A 20419-nucleotide genomic window follows, 5' to 3' on the forward strand; every position below is an offset into this window, starting at 1 on the left:
TATCAGTGGAGAACCAGAGGTTCCAGAAGAGAGCATGCACTGCAGCAACAGAGCTTTGGAGCTGCTGGCAGGCCCAGCTGTGGGGGGGTGGGGAGCTGCTGGCAGGCCTAGCTGCAGCAGTGGTGGAGCCCAGGAGCTGCTCCAAGCCTGGCCACTGAAGCCAGAACAGCTCCCAGACAGCACCGCTGCTGTGATTGGGTTTCAAGGGAGTCACGCCAGGCGGTGATGGGGGCCATGGGGATGGCCTCAGCATTTAAGGATGGCAGCAGTGCCGCAGCCACAGCAGTAAAGTATGACAGCAGCCACATTGGACCTGGCTGTCATGGCAGAGGTCACTAGGATGGCTGTGGAGGAGGAGGATGCGGACAGCGAGGCCAGGCCAGGCTGAGGCAGAGAAGGACGCTGAGCTCAATAGTTGGTGGTGGGGCTTGGAGATGCACCAAGCTTGGCGATGGAGGGGGATATGGGATTCCCCCCACACATAAGTCTCTTACCACCACCACCCAAAGCTGTAAGGAGGGAAACAAGTGTGGGGAATCGGCACTAATAAGGAGAGGGATCCCTCAGCAAGTTTCACAGGCCCCCCACTTGTCAGACAAGTCAGGCTAATGTGTTACCATTGCTTGTTTCCCCAGCCTCCAACCTTTCATTGTAAGATATTGTTTCTAGGTTGTTTAGTGTGCACTCCAGCACAGTGATGAGAGCACCACTCCTAGCCATACAGTTGTCACAACAGTGATCTGTTAGAAGGCTAAAGGGGCTGCTAAGCACCAGAAGTCTCCCCAGACCCAAAAGCTTTGTGACTAGGAACAATGGGCACTAATTTGTTTACTGGTTGAGGAGCCTCATCATTAGATACCAGGAGCCCAAATTTCCCACCACCACCACCACCATGGGGAAGTGAAGACCCCACCAGAATCAATGTAGTACCTAGGGCTGCTGGGGAGGGGAGGGGCCTCAGTAGGGTATAACACGGGGATATCAGCTTCCAGGTGGGACTTGGGGATCCCTTGGAATTACAGCTCATCTCCAAACTACAGAGATCCGTTCCCCTGGAGAAAATAGATGTTTTGGAGGGTGGCATTTTACCTCACTGTACCTCACAGTACCACACTGTACCTCATTGTACCTCACTATGGCATTGTACCTTATTGAGGTCCTTGTTCTCCCCAGGCGCTATCCCCAAATCTCTAGGAGTTTCCTAATCTGGATCTAACAACCCTACCCCCACATCCCCTGCCAGTGGCCAGGCAACCCTAGTATAACCCCACAGAGTCCACCCTCCAAAGTAACCATCTTCTCTAGGGGAACGGATGACTGTGGTATGGAGATCAGCTGTAATTCCAAGAGATCTCTAGCCCCCACCTGCAGACTGGCATTCCTAGCAATACCCAATCAAATCACCTTTTCCCTGCCTGAAATCTTGACATGGTGCCTTTGTGAATAAGAAATGTACTAATGAGTATGATTATGTAGCAGATCAGTAATAAAGAGTATTCTCATTTAGTATTCTCATTTCCAAACCAAGAAATGATGATCCATAGAAGAAGATTTGGATTTATACCCCACCCTTCACTTGGAGTCTTAGAGCAGCTTACAACCTCCTTCCCTTCCTCTCCCCACAATAGACACCCTGTGAGGTAGGTGGAGTTGAGAGAGCTCTGAGAGAACTGTGACAGACCCAAGGTCACACAGCTGGCTGCATGTGGAGGAGTGGGGAATCAAACCCGGATCTCCAGATTAGAGTTTGCCACTCTTACTGGATCTGGCCACCCTACCCCTGCAATCCCCTGCCGGGGAGACCTGGCCACCCTAGCCAGGGGAGAGGCTGTAGAATAGGGTGCTGTTTAACTCCCACCACACACCCCTCAATCTGAGGCCAAGGAAATTCCTTCATACAGATTAGATCCTGGTGCACAACAGCCACATCCTGCTACCTGACAATCTGCATGAGGATTTCTTTGTTACAGATCAAGAATGGAGCTGAACAGTATATGATGCAGATAGACACAAAAACTTAAGCTTTTCGCAGTCTTAGAATATTTAAGATGAGGCTTTTGTTTCAGTATTTCCTAAACACTCCAGTATACTTTCTTGAGCTTAACTGTCTCTTTTGGATTCCAGAAGAAAGGGATACACTATCTAGTTGCCAAAGTTCTTCACTAAAATGGCAGTACACTTTATTGAGTTTTACTGACTCTTTGGGTTTCAGAAGGCAGTATCTAAACACACCATACCAGGGATCACTCCACTCTTTGAGCTATCGCCCTTTTTTAACTGGGTAAGGGATTTCTTCTCTCAGGCCCCTGCCACACGGCAGAAAAAAACACGGCCAAAGTGTGGCTATTCAGAGCCGCACCAAAAGAGACACGCGGTGACGGGATCACACAGATCCCCTGAGCCACCGCGCCGTTGCTCCCTGGCACGATCAGATGCCGGGGAGGAAGCCATTGATGGGAGACCGAGGCAGCCGGCTGCGCATGTGTGCGCATGTGCAGTTCGGCCAGGAGCCTCGGATGTGCCGGCAGAAGGACGCGCCGGCAATCCCACGGCCGTGCTTGCCGCGGCCTTTCTGGTAGGTCCACCTCTGTAGGTGGTTTGTTTTCACTGTGGATTTTCAGCCTGAAGGGCCGGATCGGGGATGGGTGCACGCCGCTTCCCAGATGTTTCGGTGGGATTGCGCCCGTTTGCTGCACCCCCGATCTGTCCCTCTTCCGGCCCTAAACCTCCCGTGTGAATGGGGCCTCAGTAGATCTATCCCTTTTTTTGGCCCAAATGGGAGTCTTCACTGATCTACCCACCCCTCCTGCTAACCTTCCCAGTTCTCCATTCATGTGAAACTGCTCTCAGTCAGGGCTAAACACAAACCCTACCAGCATCCAACTCTTCTCAGTCAAGGCTAGACTCAGTCTCAGTTCTCCTCAGCATTCAGTTCTGAAGATCCTCTCTGCTCAACTCATGTTAACCAATCAAATCCCCTTGAGCAGCCTGTCACTCAAGGATCTCTGGCTCTGTGAGGCATTACCCCTTCATAATCCATTACCTGGTTACACAGCGCCTATGATCTTTTAAAGGGCAGTCCACCACAGGGGCAATAATCTGCAATCACCAACTCCAAAGTAGTCCCACTGAACTATTATGGATTAATTGCCTTGCAGCAGTATTAAAACTATAGTAAAGCAGTTGACACAACTAGCGAGTCACTCTGGATTGTATAGGAAAACACAAACCAGGTTAGGATTACTAGCTTGCATTTTATTTATTTTAGATAGTATGCTCATTGTCTCAGTCCTCTTCACCAAGGCCCTTCCCTATAAATTTCTTCTTGGGACAGGATTGTTATATTGAACGCAGACAAATGGAAATACTGTTCACTCAAAGAATAATTAACCTATAAAATTCATTGCCACAGGATGTAGTGATGGCCACTAATTTAGCTAAGGGGATTAGGCAATACAAGGATAGGTCTAGCAATGGCTGTTATCCACAATGATTAAATGGAGCCTCCATGTTTAGAGGCAGTAACCCTCTGAATTCCAGTGTTGGGATGGGGCAACAGGGGAAGGGTATGGCTTATATGCTCAGGCTGGAGGCCTACCAGAGACATCTGGTTGGCCCCTGTATGAAACAAGATGCTAGGCTACATGGAACCAAACTGGTCTGATCCAGCATTACTCTTCTTATAGCCCCCCCAAAAGTCTCCAGCTGCCCAAGCTGCCCACCGAGCTTAGGAGTTGTGGGACAAGAAGTTGTAAGAGTCTGCTGAGCAGCAACCAAAAGGTCCTGTCAAGAAGCGGTGCTGAAAGCAGGCACAGGCCTCATGCGGCACTCACCAATAAGGGCAAAGTAGCCCACTTCCCACTTAAATACTCTTCAGTAGCTTCTTGTACTTTATGCCCTGTGTTTCACCAGCCACATAAGTTATCTTAACTAGCAAGACGTTTGTCGGTCTGGAACCCTTACTGGGAGGGTTAGGAATTTAAGAAGTAGCATCCCAATTCTACAATGCTTACTCAGAAGTAAGCCACAAACTATTCAATGGGGTGTATTTCCAAGTGTGCAACCTAAGACTATTAGTGAAAAAGATGAACATTGCAGGAGAAACTTTGAGATTTTTCTAAGAATAGTTGCATAATTTTTCTTACAGGTTTTGAAGCTGGGTTTCCAACTCTACTTAAAGATAACTATTAGCACATTCCCAGCCTACCATTAAACAGGGTTAGATATCATACCTCAACTGTCATATTGGAGAACCATTAAAGAATAGAACATTATCAATCAGCTAATTACAGAATTTTGACCACCTTGGGTTTGTGTGTGTGTGTGTTGTTGTTGTTTTAACTTCAAGCAAAACATGTCCTGAGCCATCTATTGATATATTGCCACACCATGATGGAGGCAGAAGAGTGTGGAAGAGAGGAGGACACAAGCCCACAGGACAACTGTAATAAGAAGCATTATGTCTGCCCAGGGCCTACTGTTCTTGGCCATCCAATATCTGCCTTTTGCACAACCACAGAATTTGTGTATTTTTGAATACAGGACTTGAATGGTAAGAACAGAATTCTAGATTCCCTCCTCCATCCAAAACAGAGCTTACCTGTCCAGCGTCACTCTTCCAAGTACCCAATCCTACAAGAGGCATCTTTTGGCCAGTGGGAAGCAAAACATAGCGGGATTCAGAAGACATCTTTACCTAATGCAAATATGATTTTAAAAATTAACCAGGATGCTACCATATATCATAGGACAGATGTTACAGTAGATCTGCTTGTATTTGTACAAACAGGACCAGTAAGAAACTTGTTTTGCTTCCTTCCCTCTCCCCCCTTCTCTAACAGTGTTCCCCCCTCTTCCTCACCCCCCTTCTGTTAATGTCTCCCACCTCTATTTCTCTCCCCTCACCTTCTCTTTCAGTCTTCCCGTTTCTCTGTCCCCCCCCTTATCTGTCAACCTACCCCTCTCTATTTTGCCCCCATTCCTCCTCTGTCAGCCTACCCCTCTATTTTTCCTCCCTCTCCTTCTCTGACAATCCCCCCTCTTTCTTCCTCCCTCCCTCTCCTTCTTGTCAATTTTTTCCTAACTCCCAACTCTCTTTCTCCCCACTCCTTACTTTACCAGCCACAGCAGTTGCAGGCAGTGTTCCTGCTAAGCTGAGTTAGTGTTCAAGGTTTTTTAGCCTCCAGCTCACAGATTTTTGTCTTAGCTCAGGGAGGAGGGCTCCAGAGCCAACTAATTGATGCAGGAGCCAAATCGCTCGCTCACAGCTCTCATGCCAGTAGCTCACAAAGTAGAATTTTTGCTCACGGGACTCCACAGCTTAGAGGGAACACTGGTTGCAGGTCTCGAAGCTGCACTGGGCCTGGTGCAGTTCCAGGCCTCCAAGCCCAGTTGCAGCAATCTGGGAGCTGTTCTGGGACCAAAGCAGCTTCTGGCATCCGCTGCCACTGTGGCTAGGCCTGGAGAAGCTCCTAGCATCCACTGCAGATAACTCTGAAGAAGGTAACTGCATTGGGGGGGGGATTTAACACCCCAATGCTTTTTTTAAATTTTTAACATTTCAGATTTTTCTGTAAACCAAGAAGGTCCCCAAATTTGCAAGAGGATCTGTTTAGTGTCACGGTGGCCCCAGTCCACAGATTTAGATATCCACACATGGGAGCAACACTCAAGAAATAGATATACTAGTATAATGTCACTGACTCTGAGAGTTTCATACATGTGTAAGAAACTTGAAAGGACTGTTCTATTACTAGTATTAGTGGTACACTGTGTAACCCACCATGAGGCTCTGTGAGAAAGGCAAACTATAAATAAAGTAAATAAATCAATTAGTATTAGCATTCACAGTTATGATATTCATTTGATAAGTATGTTAATTTATGCAAAAAGCCTCTTGAGCACTGGAAATATTCCCGTCCATTTTGCTGTAGTCCTACTTAGAAGCTTGATCTTTTGAGTTGTCTTCATACATCTGCAACAAGGATCCATATGCAAATAATATCATTTTTGAAACCTATGGTTATGACTAATCCTGATATACAACCTTTAAAAAGTGGCTATATTTTTAAAGCCTGTTTTTAGAGACAATGGGGATGACAGTTTTGCTGTTTTAAAAAGGATTAATCCTATATCAGCCACAACTCCTGAATAACTTGATTTCAGGATACCAGGTCAAAGTCACCTCATACAATGAACCTATTTGGGAATTAAATTATCCCCTCCCCAAGCTCATCTCCTCATGTTAATGCCTCTGCCTCTTTGGCCTGGCCCTTCACTCTGCAAGAAAAACAATTTCTGCATGAAGTATACCATTAGGGAAATTCTGTTACCATTTCAAGGAGCTTTGGCCCAGCAAAAATAAAAAATAACAGAAGCAGTTTTGGAACTAAAAAGGGGGAAAGATCAGTGTGCTTGTCAGTAAGAGAGCTACAGTATGGATTAAATTCCCAATTTAAAAGTGAAAAACAGCGTAAACACCTTTCAAAACTGCCAGAAGGGTCTTAGTGCCCTATAGCAGCTCTGAGGGGGAAAGCCTCTGTGAGGGCTTGTTCTTCCCAGCTGCAAGACCCCCATTCCCAAACTAGACCATGTTAAGAAACATGAGAGATGTGAGAGGTGGGTTCTTCAGGCATCAGTTATCCCAAGGAACATCACACAGAGTCAAAGTAAGGGAAAATACTTCTTCCTGAGATGTGCAGAATGGGTCCCAGGAGGAAGCTGCTTCCATATCCCAGTCAGCCTGGCCCGTAAGTATAGTGGGGCTATTGGGGGCTCTGCCCCTTCCTTAAAGGGATAGCACCACAAGATTTCCATCAAAAAATATTTTAAAATCAGTTTCTAACATTTTTTTAAAGGCACATACTCCCTGGCTGCACAGCAGCCAGCTGCCGCCAAACAGATCCTTTAAAAAGACCCTGATGAGGAGATGATGAGAAGAAGCCACCATGGCACCTCCTCCCTCCACCCAAAGTGAAGGCTGTCATGCCATGGCCTGCGTGGGGGTGGGGGTGCTCAAGGAGCAGGACTTCTCCTCAGTCTCACTGTCGGGACTCTTTCTGCTTGTTAGCAGGAAGAAGACTCGGTGGCTAGCAACACTGCTTATTCCCAACCCCAAATCATTAATGAACCTGTTAAAGAGCACCAGACCTAGTACCAAGCCCCACAGTACCCCTCTGCTCACCACCTTCCACTGTGAAAACTGCCCATTTAGACTCACTATCTGTTTCTCTTACAGTCTCAATCTTACTGGACTGTATACCCTTTCTGACATACAGAGAAGAAGAAGAAGAGAAGAAGAAGAGATTGGATTTATACCCCGCCCTTCACTCGGAGTATCAGAGTGGCTTACAAACTCCTTTCCCTTCCCCTACCCACAACAGACACCCTGTGAGGTAGGTGGGGCTGAGAGAGCTTGTAACGATTCCTTGTCTTATATGTGTGTGTGTCGCTTTAAACGTTTGGTTGCATGGCTGTGAGAGATAGTCTAGAGTGGTTGAAACAGGCAAGTGTGGTGTGATTGGTGATTAGCAGAAAGGGGGAGGGGTTTTGGAAGTGAAAAATGATTGGAGGAGTATGGATGTCAGTCTAGAGTGACAGTTACAGGTTTGACAGTTAATGAAGACAGTTGATAAGTTAGTTCGTTCTGAGGTCTGGGGGAGAGACAGTCTAGTCCAGGATCGCCTCCCCCCTGGTAGGTTCAGTGACCATCTGCTCCATGGCACAGTTGTTGAGAGTATCTAGAAACCCAATCTCTTTCTCCTCACTTGAACAATAATTTAACCAATCAATATATAGTTAAATCACCTATTATGACACAATTATTTCATCTAGCTGCTTTCCTGAATTCTTTTGCTCTTTTTAAATCATCCCCTAACTTTTGATCTGGTGGGCAATAACAAACTCCCAGAGTTAAGCTTCCTTTTGGGCACACTACTTCCACCTGTAGCATTTCTGTAAGCAAATCTATTTCTCTTACATTTTCAATCTTACTGGACTGTATACCCACTCTCATGTACAGAGCCACTCCACCTCTGACCCTTCCCTCCCTGTCCTTCAGATATAATTTATATCCAGGAACCACTGTATCCCACTGATTATCCTCATCCCACCAAGTTTATGAAATGCCCACAGTGTCTATGTTCTCCTCTGACACTAAACATTCCAGCTCCCCCATTTTACTTCCAACACTTCTAGCATCTTTATATAGACATGTATAATTTCCCAGACACGTTAGGCTTGCAACCTTCCTCCTGTGGCCCCTTGTCAGGCAGTCAATATTGTTTGTCACCCTCTCAGTGGCCAGTCCTAATCCACTTCTCTCTAGAATGGTAACAGTTGCCCCTTCATCTCTTAGAGATGAGCCATTCTGAACCAGAGACATTTCATCTCCTGTTGACTTTCCCCCAAGATTTAGTTTAAAAACTGGTCTGCCATGCTTTTGATTTTAAGTGCCAGCAGCCTGGTTCCTTCTTGGGATAGTGGAGGCCATCTCTTTTGTACAGATCCTGCTTGTTCCTAAAAGCATCCCAGTGCCTAACAAATGTAAACCGTTGCTCCCTACACCATCATCACATCCATGCACTGAGACTCCTAATTTGTGCCTGTCTAGGTGGCCCTGGGCATGTGTCATGATCTATGCAGGCCTGGGAGAAAGGCCTCGAGGCCTGTGTGGGAGTGGAGAGCAGACAGCCTAAAAAACCCACAATGCTTAGCAACGGTTGTAGCCAATGAGTGTACAGAGATTGTGTGAGGGAATGGAACTTAAGCTTTGTGGGCTGTGGAAAATGGTGTTCTTTCTCTTCTGCGGTCTTGTCTCTCACAGAGCTAAACTGAGGGGACAGTCTGGTCTGAGAAAAAGATCCCTCACTTGGGACAGAGTGAGTACAGGCAGGAGGCCTGGTATAAGAGGGCTGTGGGCCTTGAAACAGTAACTAGTTAAGTGAAATAGGTAGTCGCATTATATTTGATTATTTTGCCTTTAAACCACTGTTATATATTTTAAGCACCTTGTCTTGTTTTCAATGCCCCATTACTGTGTTAATAAACCCTTTGTTTTATGTTCTCTGCCTGGTCATCACGCTTATATTTTCTCAGCTTAAAAGGGGCATTTTGGATGGGCTTGGGAGGGTACTCTGGGCCTTCTCAAGGAACCCGAAGTCCAGAGTGGTGGCAGCTGAAGGTGGCAACCCCCTGGGGGTCATGACAGCATGGATCAGGCAACACTTCCAAAAAAAGCTACTTTGGAGATCCTGGCCTTCAGTTTCCTGCCTAGCAGTCTAAATTTTTCCTCCAGGACCACACAACTACGTTTCCTTACATCATTGATGCCAACATGTACCATGACCACTGGCTCCTCCCCAGCACTGTCTACCAGCCTATCTAGACCATACATAATGTCCTCTACCTTCACACCAGGCAGGCAAGTCACCATGCGGTCAGTTCATGGGTTCGCAACCCATCTATCTACAAGCCTAAGAATTGAATCACCAACTACCAAGAGACCCCCCTCTCTCCCTGTCCAGGGATGGTTCCTTGGTGCAAAAAGAATGCCTGTTCACCAACTGAAGATGGGGTCCCTTCTGAGGGAACATTCCCCTTTTCATAAGCATGATGGCCTGTTTCCCCTTGACCCTCATGCTCCCTGACTGTGGCGGGGCTGCCATTCTCAGAGTGGGACACATCTAAAGTCCCCGAGAGTTTTATCCGTGTGCCTAACTGACTGTCTCTGCTTCCCCAGGTCAACCACCTTGGCCTCAAGGGTGCAAACTCCTTCCCTGAGAACTGGGAGCTCCTTGCACCAATCACACACACATGACTTTGGTCCAGTTGGCAGACAGTATACATGTTACATTCAGTGCAATACACTGGATACCCCCAAACCCCTGCTGGCATTCTATCTTCATCGTTGCCTTTTTATTATTTTTAATCCCCTTTTTTTATAAAACTTTGTGGAAAGTGTGCTTACCCTTTTAGGGATGTGGAGAGACTAGTGCCCTGGTTTCCTCACCCTACTGCTGAACTCACACATCTGCTAAACTCGTCTGTTTATTCCCTTGTTCCAGACACTTTGTCACTGGAGCTGAGACACTTCGTCACTGGAGCAGGGTCTGCTACCTTGTATATAGTACAAATCTTCAATAAAAACAAATATTAAAAAATGGAGGAAAACCTTATTTTCCTAAATGGGGATTGTTTCAAGATTTCAGTGATCTACAGATGGGACTGCAATCCTAACATAGGCAAACAGCTTATGTGGCTTTAACAGTGGCCAGATACACAGACAGTAGTGGTCAATAATGCCCATCTAGGGTTACCATATTTGAAAAAGCAAAAAGGAGGACATATTTTCTGACTACTTCAAACAAGTGATCACTATGACAAATCTCATTTTAAATACTCTACTACTTAAGCTGCGATACTTGCTACTAACTAGTAATATTCCTAACCTTCCAACCCAAAAAGAGGACATTTTCACCAGTTTTTAAAAAGAGCCCAAAGGAGGACAGACACTAAAAAATAGGACATGTCCTCTAAAACGAGAACATCTGGTATCTCTCATCCCAATACCACAAATTCACCTGCTGATGTCTGCAGGACAGGTTACTTTTACAGGCCTGGCAGCAAGCCAATCTTGTAAATCCTGGTTAGCTGACAACTTTCAGTTCACATTGCAGACTACTGGGAGTGGGGGAGGTGCTGCTGTGTATTTAGAGGATCACTGAAGACCCAGTCTGAAGGGAAAAGGTTGTGCCTATGGGAACAATCAATAGATTTTCTTTGAATAAGAGATACAGTTTAATTTGTCCAAATTAGGAGAACTTGTTTCATTCAGAAAGGGGGGGGGAAGATTCTGTGGGCTGGAGTTTAGAAAGGATCACGCACAAGGAACTAAATATACTAACTCCAAAACCCAACCTGTACTTCAGTTTGAAGAGATTATAGGCTTGTGCATTTCAGTGAGGAAATCTATATGAGACAGGCTGACAGGCCTGTACCTGCAGTTTGGTGTTTGAAGAACTGTACCCATCAATCATGTCCTGAAGACTCAGACAGCCATAAAACTCCAGGGCTTTGACCACTGCTTTGGCAAAGGCCGATTTCATAACAAGCAGCTTTTTGGAGCTATACCTGATTTTCACTCTTAACCTCATAAACAAAAAATATACAAATCTTGTAGGATTCACCTGCTGATGTCTGCAGGACAGGTTACTTTTACAGGCCTGGTAGCAAGCCAATCTTGTAAATCCTGGTTAGCTGACAACTTTTAGTTCACATTGCAGACTACTGCCCACATCAAATAGCTTACTTTCCTGTTCTCCTGTCAAACATCATGGCTAACACTCATGCACTCCATTTATATCAAGAATAGTAAGTAACAGGGGTAGTTTCATAGAAAAAGAGCTAGGGGAACTCATTAGCATAACTCATTAGCATATGCCACACACCCCGCCCCCAACGGTCCCAGCTGCCGCCGCCGGCCTTGCAGCTCCACTGCCGAGCCCCATGAGGGGCCCGGTGGTGGACCTGCAAGGCCAGCGGGAGTGCAAGGAAGCCCCGCAAAGGCCCTCCCTGGCCCCAGGCAGGCAGGGGTGGGGAGAGGCAGGGAGGAAGCAACTTCCCCTCCCTCTTCTCCTGCCTCCTCCTGGCTGAATGAGGGCCGGAAGCGGGGCGGCCGGAAGCAGGGGGTGGGGCTTCGTCATGTGCCCCGCCCCCCGTACCTCACCCGGGGGAACTGCGATCCCCCGCGATCCCCCCGAAATGACCTCTGGTAAGTAGTAATTTAAATGTATAAGCAACAACGCTGGGTTTCTTTGTTTTTGTTTTCTTTTAAAAAGTATGTTGACTTAAACAGGAAAAAATGCCAAACAATACATGAGCACATTACAAGTATGCTGGAATTTGTAAAGTTCTCAAGATACCTGAGTCCTGCAAGTTATGTTCATTCCCCCAATGATAATGTATCAGAGTTTTCTCATCAGAATACTAAACAAATATTACAAAAACCAGCAGACAACTACACAAAATCATTACTACGGTTTCTTCTTTTGCAATGCAGATGTTCTTTATACTACTAGCAGCAGGTTTTTATTACGATGTATAATGTAGATTGTTTTATTGCTGTTGTTCAGTGTCCTGAGCCTTGTGTACTCAAGGGAGGGTGGTCTATAAATTTAAATTATAAATAAATACAAATAAATATTATGGTAATGTTTTTTGTTACACCAGTTTGGTGTAGTGGTTAAGTGTGCGGACTCTAATCTGGTGTGCGGACTCTAATCTGGGAGAACCGGGTTTGATTCCCCACTCCTCCACTTGCACATGCTGATGTGACCTTGGGTCAGTCACAAGCTCTGGCACAGCTGTTCCTGAAAGAGCAGTCTGTGTCAGAGTTCTCTCAGCCCCACCCACCTCACAGGGTGTCTGCTGTGGGGAGGGGAAGGGAAAGGAGTTTGTAAGCCGCTCTGAGACTCCAAGTGAAGGGCAGGGTATAAATCCAATCTCTTCTTCTTCTTCTTCTTCTTGGGGGGGGGGCAGGGAGTGCTATGGTTGTGCACTGAGACTACTCTGCAAAGCAAAGGGCCATCAAGCTCTGGGTCCCCAATACTCTTGCTTTTCAGCCACTACTCCTCAGTGCAAAGTATGCAGCTACAGATTGGTGGAGCCAGTCCCATAGTGCAGTGATGCACAGCTCCAGGTCTGGATATTGTAAGCCTCAGACACAGTTGTGATGATATAACAATACTAAATTGCCAATTAAAAAAGAAAACAAGCCCTCAGTGGCAGAAGAAATGGCAGCTGCAATGACAGGGTTAGGAAATATGGCTACCATGTAGGCAAGCCCAGGAAAATTCAAACTTTCCTATCTATCCAGTAGCCACCCAGACTTTGCTGTGATCTTTCCCAGAACTTCACAGCAAAGCATGTTTGACAAAGATGAGAGAAAAGCCAGAAAACCCCATGAGGTGCACAAATATACCACAGAGCTGTGGGGAAGCAGGAGGGAAAAAACCCTGCTTCCCGACACCATTGTACTCAAGACAAATAACCTGTGTAGAAATGACCCTGGTCTTTGTCCAGGCTAGGGGTAGGGGGTACTTTATCACTCTGAAAAAATGCAACTCAGGGTGGTTTCACACTAGTTAAATGTGACAGCTACTATCATTTGTGCATACCGGTGTCACAGTGGTTCCAGATAACATCATTGTCAGTCTGCTGTTCTTTCTCTGTTACAATCTCAATTTTTATAGAAGGTACCCTGTTGCTTTTTTCTGCTGTTGTTCATGGAAAACAGAAGTGGAATCTCTTCGTGCTACTCTCTTGTAATCATCATAACTTCTCATCTTACGTGCAACATCCAGGCAGTGCAGTGAAGCTGCTATCATTGCAATTATTTTCATAACATGTTTACTGTGCTCCGGGGTCAGAAGGAAAGGTTTATCTGTACATTATTGCACAGCCAGTGGGCAGCTGTGAAACAGCCCAGAGCTCCATCAAGCTAGTGCCAGTGCCTCACACCTCAGGGACACAGCTGTCCTCCTGGGGAGCATTTCTGCCATATTCCAGCCACTCCTTCCCCAGTCTCCCCTAGCAGGGGTTGCAGTGAGCGCTTAAGAGACTGAGCAAGCCAGTGATGGCGAGTTTTGCTTTGGCAAATTAACTCTTTGCCTCACAGTTTCAGCCAGTTATCAGGCTTGAATTTACACTACAGTTACTTTGTAAATATATATATGTACAGCTGCTGTCGTGTATAGACTGCCAACACCCCTGACATTTAACCCTGCCACCCCCCAGCTTTCATAAGATTTTCTACCCTGCTTTGTCAGTGGGTGGTAGCTGTAGAAGGGGGTCACGAAGGCCGTCCCTCAATATTAATCATGGAGTTCTAGAAAGGCTGAGCCCTTTACCCTGCCTCCACCACTAGCTCAAGGCCTGGGCTGAAGGGCTGAAATGGATTTGTCTTATGGTTGCTCAAAGCAGTCCGTCAGTTTTTAGCTCATTGTATGTGTTCTTTGGATTGTAAACCTCAGGATTTCAGTTATTTTCTTTGAACTCTGATTTTTTTTAAAAAAAACAACACGCGATTTTTAAAAGTAAAAAAAGTGTAGCCCTCCAAGGAGTGGAGGAGTGCCTATGTGTATTTTAAACCAGAAAGCAAATTAAATAGGACTTTATTTTCTAAGTAAAAAAACCAACATGTTTACTGTGTTATAACAATATTAAGAATAAGTGCCATTTCTCATTGTGTAGTTTCCAGGGAGAAATTCTGAATCTGAAATGGAGAGCATGAAAGCTTTTAGCTAGAGTTAGCACAAAGACGGATGCAGCTTTATTGGGAGGACAGTTACATAAATTGCTTCTGGGAATTAGACTCAGGGTTAGAGGATCTGGTACTTAATAGCAATGTGCAGACTAAAGAATAGGGCAGATCAATTCCTATTAAAACAATAAAGGTCATGGGGAAAACACCACTGATATCTGATTAACTTCAATGGGCTAACATTCACTGACATGGAGATAACTCCATTATAATTTTACATGTAGCTGAATTTGGAAAAGAAGTAACTGAGCAGCGCCAAAAGGATTGGGTATGGAACCACATTCACATAAAGTTTAAGATCTAGCAGCCCCTCAATTCATTTTTATTGATATCAGGAGTTAACATTCACTTTCCCATCCCTTCCAGTACTTACTGTGTAAACTACATCGTCATAAACTTACAGTTCAATCCCAAGGTATTTTCTCAGAACTCAATGCCACTGAATTGAATGGGATTTACTCTCAGGGAAGTGTGCACAGGATTTTGGCCTTAAACTGGATAAAGGTGATCCACTTGGCTCTCTATTTGCTTACTATATCTGTTTTGGAAGATTATTTTGATTACAGCAGAAGAAGCTGATCAGAGGAGTGTCTTGCAACATATTCCAAGAGTTGCTATGGAAACTGCATTGTGAAAGGAAATTATGCATGCAGAAGTCTGTCCACTTCCTCAGCTTTTGCTGGATCAGCTATTTAGCAGCGTCCCATTAAACAGTTTCCTGAATTAAATACAACCTTCACCAGACAATTGCCCAATCTATCTGAAGCTAAACAAGGTTGGCCCTGGTTAGTATTTGAATGGGAGACTTCCAAAGAGTATCAGGGTCAATGTACAAAGGCAGGCAATGGCAAGCCATGATCATCTTTTGCCTTTAAATCCTACAGGGTTGCCATAAGCTATAACTTGATGGCAAATAAATAAATAAATAAATAAATAAATAAATAAAAGGCCAGACAATTAGGATGAGGTGAAAATTACACTTCCCTCGTCTAATGTTAAAACTCCTCATGTTATATATTTGATTCTGTTAAGAGGGAAAATCCGTTATGACATAAGCCTGATGAATAGAAAACTGTAAGGTATCTCCTCTTTACTGAGTGTTGCATATTCTAAGAAGGAAAAATCTTCTCCAGATCATTGTCAAACCCCGACTGCAATAAAGACTTCATTTATAGGCCACGGAATCAAATATTTTAGAATATAGGAGTTGTAGTGTAGTGTAGTGATGAAGTAAGTGGGCCCACTTCTGAGCACTATAATTGGATCATTGGTCAGATCATACCCATAGATCAGGCTTCAGTGCTTACATTTTAAGCATCATACTATATATTCCTAGGAGCTGCGGTGGCTCAAGTGGTTAAGACGCTGAACTGCAGGCTGTGGAAGGTCAGTAGTTCAGTGGTTCAAGACCCGGGTGCCGCAAGACAGGTACTATATATTCACAATACTGTTTTATTCAGGGAGACTCACTACATAGCTGTGCAACCTGAAACTTTTAACTCAGAAGCATCTCATTGAATTAAATGGGCCTTACTCTTTATAGTGACATCCTAAGCACATCTGGTAAGAAGGAAATATAGCTGAATTCATTGGAACTTGGTAGGATTGAACTTTAGTCTCATTATTGTTGCAAGATAATTTACTGGAGCTAAAGTAAAGAGACTTCCTTGATTAAGTCAATGCACAGAGGTCTAATACCATCATTTTTTTCCATTGAGATCTACTGTTATATTGTGTATAAGCATTTACTCTGGGAAAGGTACAGAATGAAACTCTTCAGAGAAGAAATTAACAGGGAAAAAGAAAAGCCAGTGTGAATGTCGGCTTTCATCAAAGATACAACACATTCTCACAACTTGTATCCAGCCAACCATAAATTTTGAATGGTATGACTCAGCAAAGTATTCAGCTCTGCAATTTAGATGAGACACATTAATCCTGAATGCAAAACTTTAATCCATGGGCAAGTTACCATATATAATAAGTAACTTGATACCAACAGTTTCACCCTGCTTTACCTGACAAAGGTTAAAGTCTGATACGCATTATTTATTACGAGTCAGGATTACTCCCACAGCAGTAGTGTATAGATAATACACTACAAGAATACAAATGGAATAAAAATAGAATATAACACATATGCATCAAAACATCGGTTATTTTGTTTTCATTTGTATTCTTGCAGTATATTATCAGTGCACTACAGCTGTGGGAGTGATCCTAATCAAAATAACATTATGGTCTGAAGATCACACGATATATTCTGTATTTGGTCTAGGCAATGCCCATAATTTTTTTCTTTTATACTACATGGCTTAGAGATGTTTATCATATTGCAGTTTATACCAACACTATGAGATCATTTAGGACTGCTTCCATTTTACAGATAGGAAGTAGAGACTTTTAGTGACCTGGTCAACAGCACCTAATAAATCCAGATTAGAATCAAATCAGGACCACTAGGTCTAGGCCTGGAATCTCAAACCATGGAGCCAAATTAATTCAAGTTGTTTGTTTTTAAGTCAGGAAAACCTTGGAAAACATGAGATCAAATCCCTACTACACCACAGATTTGAAGTGACTTGAGAAGATCACTACCTCTCAGCCTAAATTAACCATCTATAAAACATGAACAATAGTGTTTATTCGTAGGACAATATGGGTACTTACTTTTGAATCAATATTCACAGAATTGGGCTAGATGCATTGCCATTGTTTATAACTAACCCAGTTTACATGCAATTAGACTCCCTTAAGTACATGCAGATCAATTTGGGCAGCTGTGTTGGTCTGAAGCAATACAACAAAGTTAGAGTCCAGCGGCACCTTTAAGAGCAACAAATTTTTATTCAAGATGTGAGCTTTCGTGTGCATGCTCATTTTGTCAGTCATAGTTGTATATATAGGGGTGGTATATATAGAGCCACCCCTACATATACAACTATTATATGTAATTCCATTTCATCGTCTGACAAAGTGTGCATGCACATGAAAGCTCACATCTTGAATAAAAATTTGTTGCTCTTAAAGGTGCCGCTGGACTCTAACTTTGTTGTATTGCTTCAGACCAACACAGCTGCCCAAATTGATCTGCATGTACTTAAGGGAGTCTAATTGCATGTAAACTGGGTTAGTTATAAACAATGGCAATGCATCTAGCCCAATTCTGTGAATATTGATTCAAAAGTAAGTACCCATATTGTCCTACGAATAAACACTATTGTTCATGTTTTATAGATGGTTAATTTAGGCTGAGAGGTAGTGATCTTCTCAAGTCACTTCAAATCTGTGGTGTAGTAGGGATTTGATCTCATGTTTCCCAAGGTTTTCCTGACTTAAAAACAAACAACTTGAATTAATGAATTACATATAATAATTGTATATATAGGGGTGGCTCTATATATACCACCCCTATATATACAACTATGACTGACAAAATGAGCATGCACACGAAAGCTCACATCTTGAATAAAAATTTGTCGGTCTTAAACGTGCCATTGGACTCTAACTTTGTTGTTTAAGTGCATGCAGATCAGGTTAAATTTCAAGAAAGTACAACTTCAATCAGTTTAGTTCACAGCTTCTTCTTTAATTTCAGTGCTATTAAAAGAACTAAATTCAAACAAAAAGCATGGGTTAGTCTTTAATGTGACACAGGGCTGTTGTTTTTACTGTAACTAACTACTCCAAAGGAAAAGCCATGTTGAATATCCATAAAAATAAGGTTTGCTCAGGCAAATCTTCAGGAAATCCGAACACTTCAAAATGCAAATCATTACTCCACACTCCTAATTAGGGGATGGTTATTATTTACCATAAAGTTTGTTTGCAAGCAACACTAAACTTTACCCATATGTGAGGAGTAAATATACATTCCCTACAGTTCATACCATGAAGAACATCACTGCAAAACCTTTATTTCAATATACAGAAGAGACTGCACACCAGTCCTAAACTGAAGAGCATAATCATCCATTTACCTTTTCATTAAAATAAATGGGCTGTCCATTCATACATAACCAAGCATTTCTCAAGTGTCACTGTCAACACATTAATCAGTAGTAAGAGATTATGGGTAATAAGCCTCTCCTGCAAAAGTGACAATTATACCTACTCTGTAAAGCATAATCAAGTATCTGTAAATATGTACACGTCTATTTTTTTTATACATGGCCAAATAAACGATCATGTGTTATACTGAACGAACCCATAGTTTGCCACAGTTATTGGCAAAGCCCGATCCTACACAGAAGTAAATCCCACTTATTTCTATGGGGCTTGCATCCAAGGGAGAATGCACACGTACTAATCCGCACAGAAGTCAGAGATGCTTACTTCCTAGCCTTAGGACCCGGAAGCAAATTTGAAACCACTTTCAACTTACAAACTAACACTTGCACAGAGTTTAGCGACGCACATTGCATTTAACCGTTTTTCTTTTACTGATCTTGTTTAGGATCCTACGGCACGTCCCCCAACTCAGACACAGTCCTGCTTTTCTTTCTACTCCACCCCTGACTATGCAAACTTCGCTGACGCAAATCAAGCTCGCCAACATTACCTAACCTTGGGAAATCCACATCAGATCACTCACCACTTGCCCGGACTCTCCTTTTTCTTAGCAGAGTTCAAACTGCAGATACAAACCCCTCGTCTCCGATTTTTATATTTCCGTTTCCGGGTTTGATGTTTAACTGCAGATCATTCTTCGGATTTCCCAGTCCACGTGGGCAGGGGGGGGGGGTTAACGATAACTGCCGTATTTCTTCTATTATTAATACATGAGTTGAGCCAGCCATTACATTTCTAAAGGTTTCTCTGTATTTTTTTAATGTGTCAGAACATCCGACAGAAGGACTCATGGAAGACTGGAGTGGCGTCTAATGTTTCATCTTGCAATTTTTCTAGTAAAAGACAAATTGTATGAACGTCAAAAACTTCCTACTGAACGTTAGGGACAAGCAGATTTCTGCAGTTCCGTCTCATTCAGGATCAACCCCTTTCCACTCTTGGAATTCATTTTTGACAGTTTAACAGCAAACTTTGTGTGTATGAAGGGCCGTCAAGAAACAGCTGATTTACAGCGACCCCGTAGGCTTTTCAAGGCAAGAGAAGTGCAGACGCCTCTGAGTAGTATGCCTGGTATTACTTGGTGGTCTCCCATCCAAATACTAACCAGTTCAGGCTAGCCTGGGTTACCCAGGTCAGGACACAGCAAATTTTAAGGGAATAAAATAGCCCAGGAGTACAGTAGTTATGGCCCCTAATGCAAGCAGTTAAAATTGTTCTGCAAGAGCACAGATCTAGTCTCAGAGCCTAGAGTAATCCAGGTACTTACAGAGCTATGTCTAAATACCTGTTGGAATTAGTAGCTTAGGAGTATGCACTCCACATCAATACAATTGCCAAGATAAGGGGACAGACTAAAAGCATGGGAAATGCTGGCCTGGATGAATCACACGCGGGAATTAAGATTGCTGGGAAAAACATCAACAACCTCAGATATGCAGACGATGGCCCCGGTCACAGAGGTTTTGCGCCAGGATAGGGACGGATCAGGGGAGCAGCAAACGGGCGCGATTCCACCGCAACATCTGGGAAGCGTTGCGCACCTGTCCCCGATCCGGCCCTTCCGCCCAAAACATGCAGCAAAAATAAACCACCTACCGAGGTGGTTCTTCTGGCAAGGCCGCATCAAGGCCGGCTGTGGGATCGCCGGCGCGTCCTTTCGCCGGCGCATCTCCGGCTCCTAGCCGAACTGCGCATGCTCAGACATGTGCAGTTCGGCAGCCTCCCGTCGCTGTCTCCCTGGTCTTCCTGGCATCTGATCATGCCGGGGAGCAATTGCGCCGCGGCTCACGGGATCTGTATGATCCCGCCGCCGCATGCCTATTTTGGTGCGGTTTTTAAAAGCCGCACTTTTGCCCGACTTTTTTCCTCGTGTGGCAGGGACCGATACCACTCTAATGGCAGAAAGTGAAGAGGACCTAAAGAGTCTCTTGCTCAAAGTAAAAGAGGAGAACACAAAAGTGGGCTTGAAGCTCAACATAAAAAAAAAAAAGGTTAGGGCATCCGGCCCCATCACTCCTTGGAAAATAG

General features: G+C 44.1%; 1 protein-coding gene across 1 annotated transcript in view; it reads right to left on the reverse strand.

The window, feature by feature from the left end:
- The window catches only part of AKR1A1 (aldo-keto reductase family 1, member A1 (aldehyde reductase)), a 35867-nt gene extending 16872 nt beyond the window's left edge, over nt 1-18995 (reverse strand). The window contains exons 1-2 of the mRNA XM_015408273.1: nt 18915-18995; nt 4601-4696 (exon numbers count right to left, since the gene is read on the reverse strand). Coding sequence (XP_015263759.1) covers nt 4601-4690 — 90 coding nt within the window. The 5' untranslated portion in view covers nt 4691-4696; nt 18915-18995. The remainder of the gene's footprint in view (nt 1-4600; nt 4697-18914) is intronic.
- Nucleotides 18996-20419: the final 1424 nt, after the last annotated feature.

Source organism: Gekko japonicus, unplaced genomic scaffold, assembly GCF_001447785.1.
Source record: "Gekko japonicus isolate JY-2015 unplaced genomic scaffold, Gekko_japonicus_V1.1 scaffold258, whole genome shotgun sequence".
NCBI lineage: Eukaryota > Metazoa > Chordata > Lepidosauria > Squamata > Gekkonidae > Gekko > Gekko japonicus.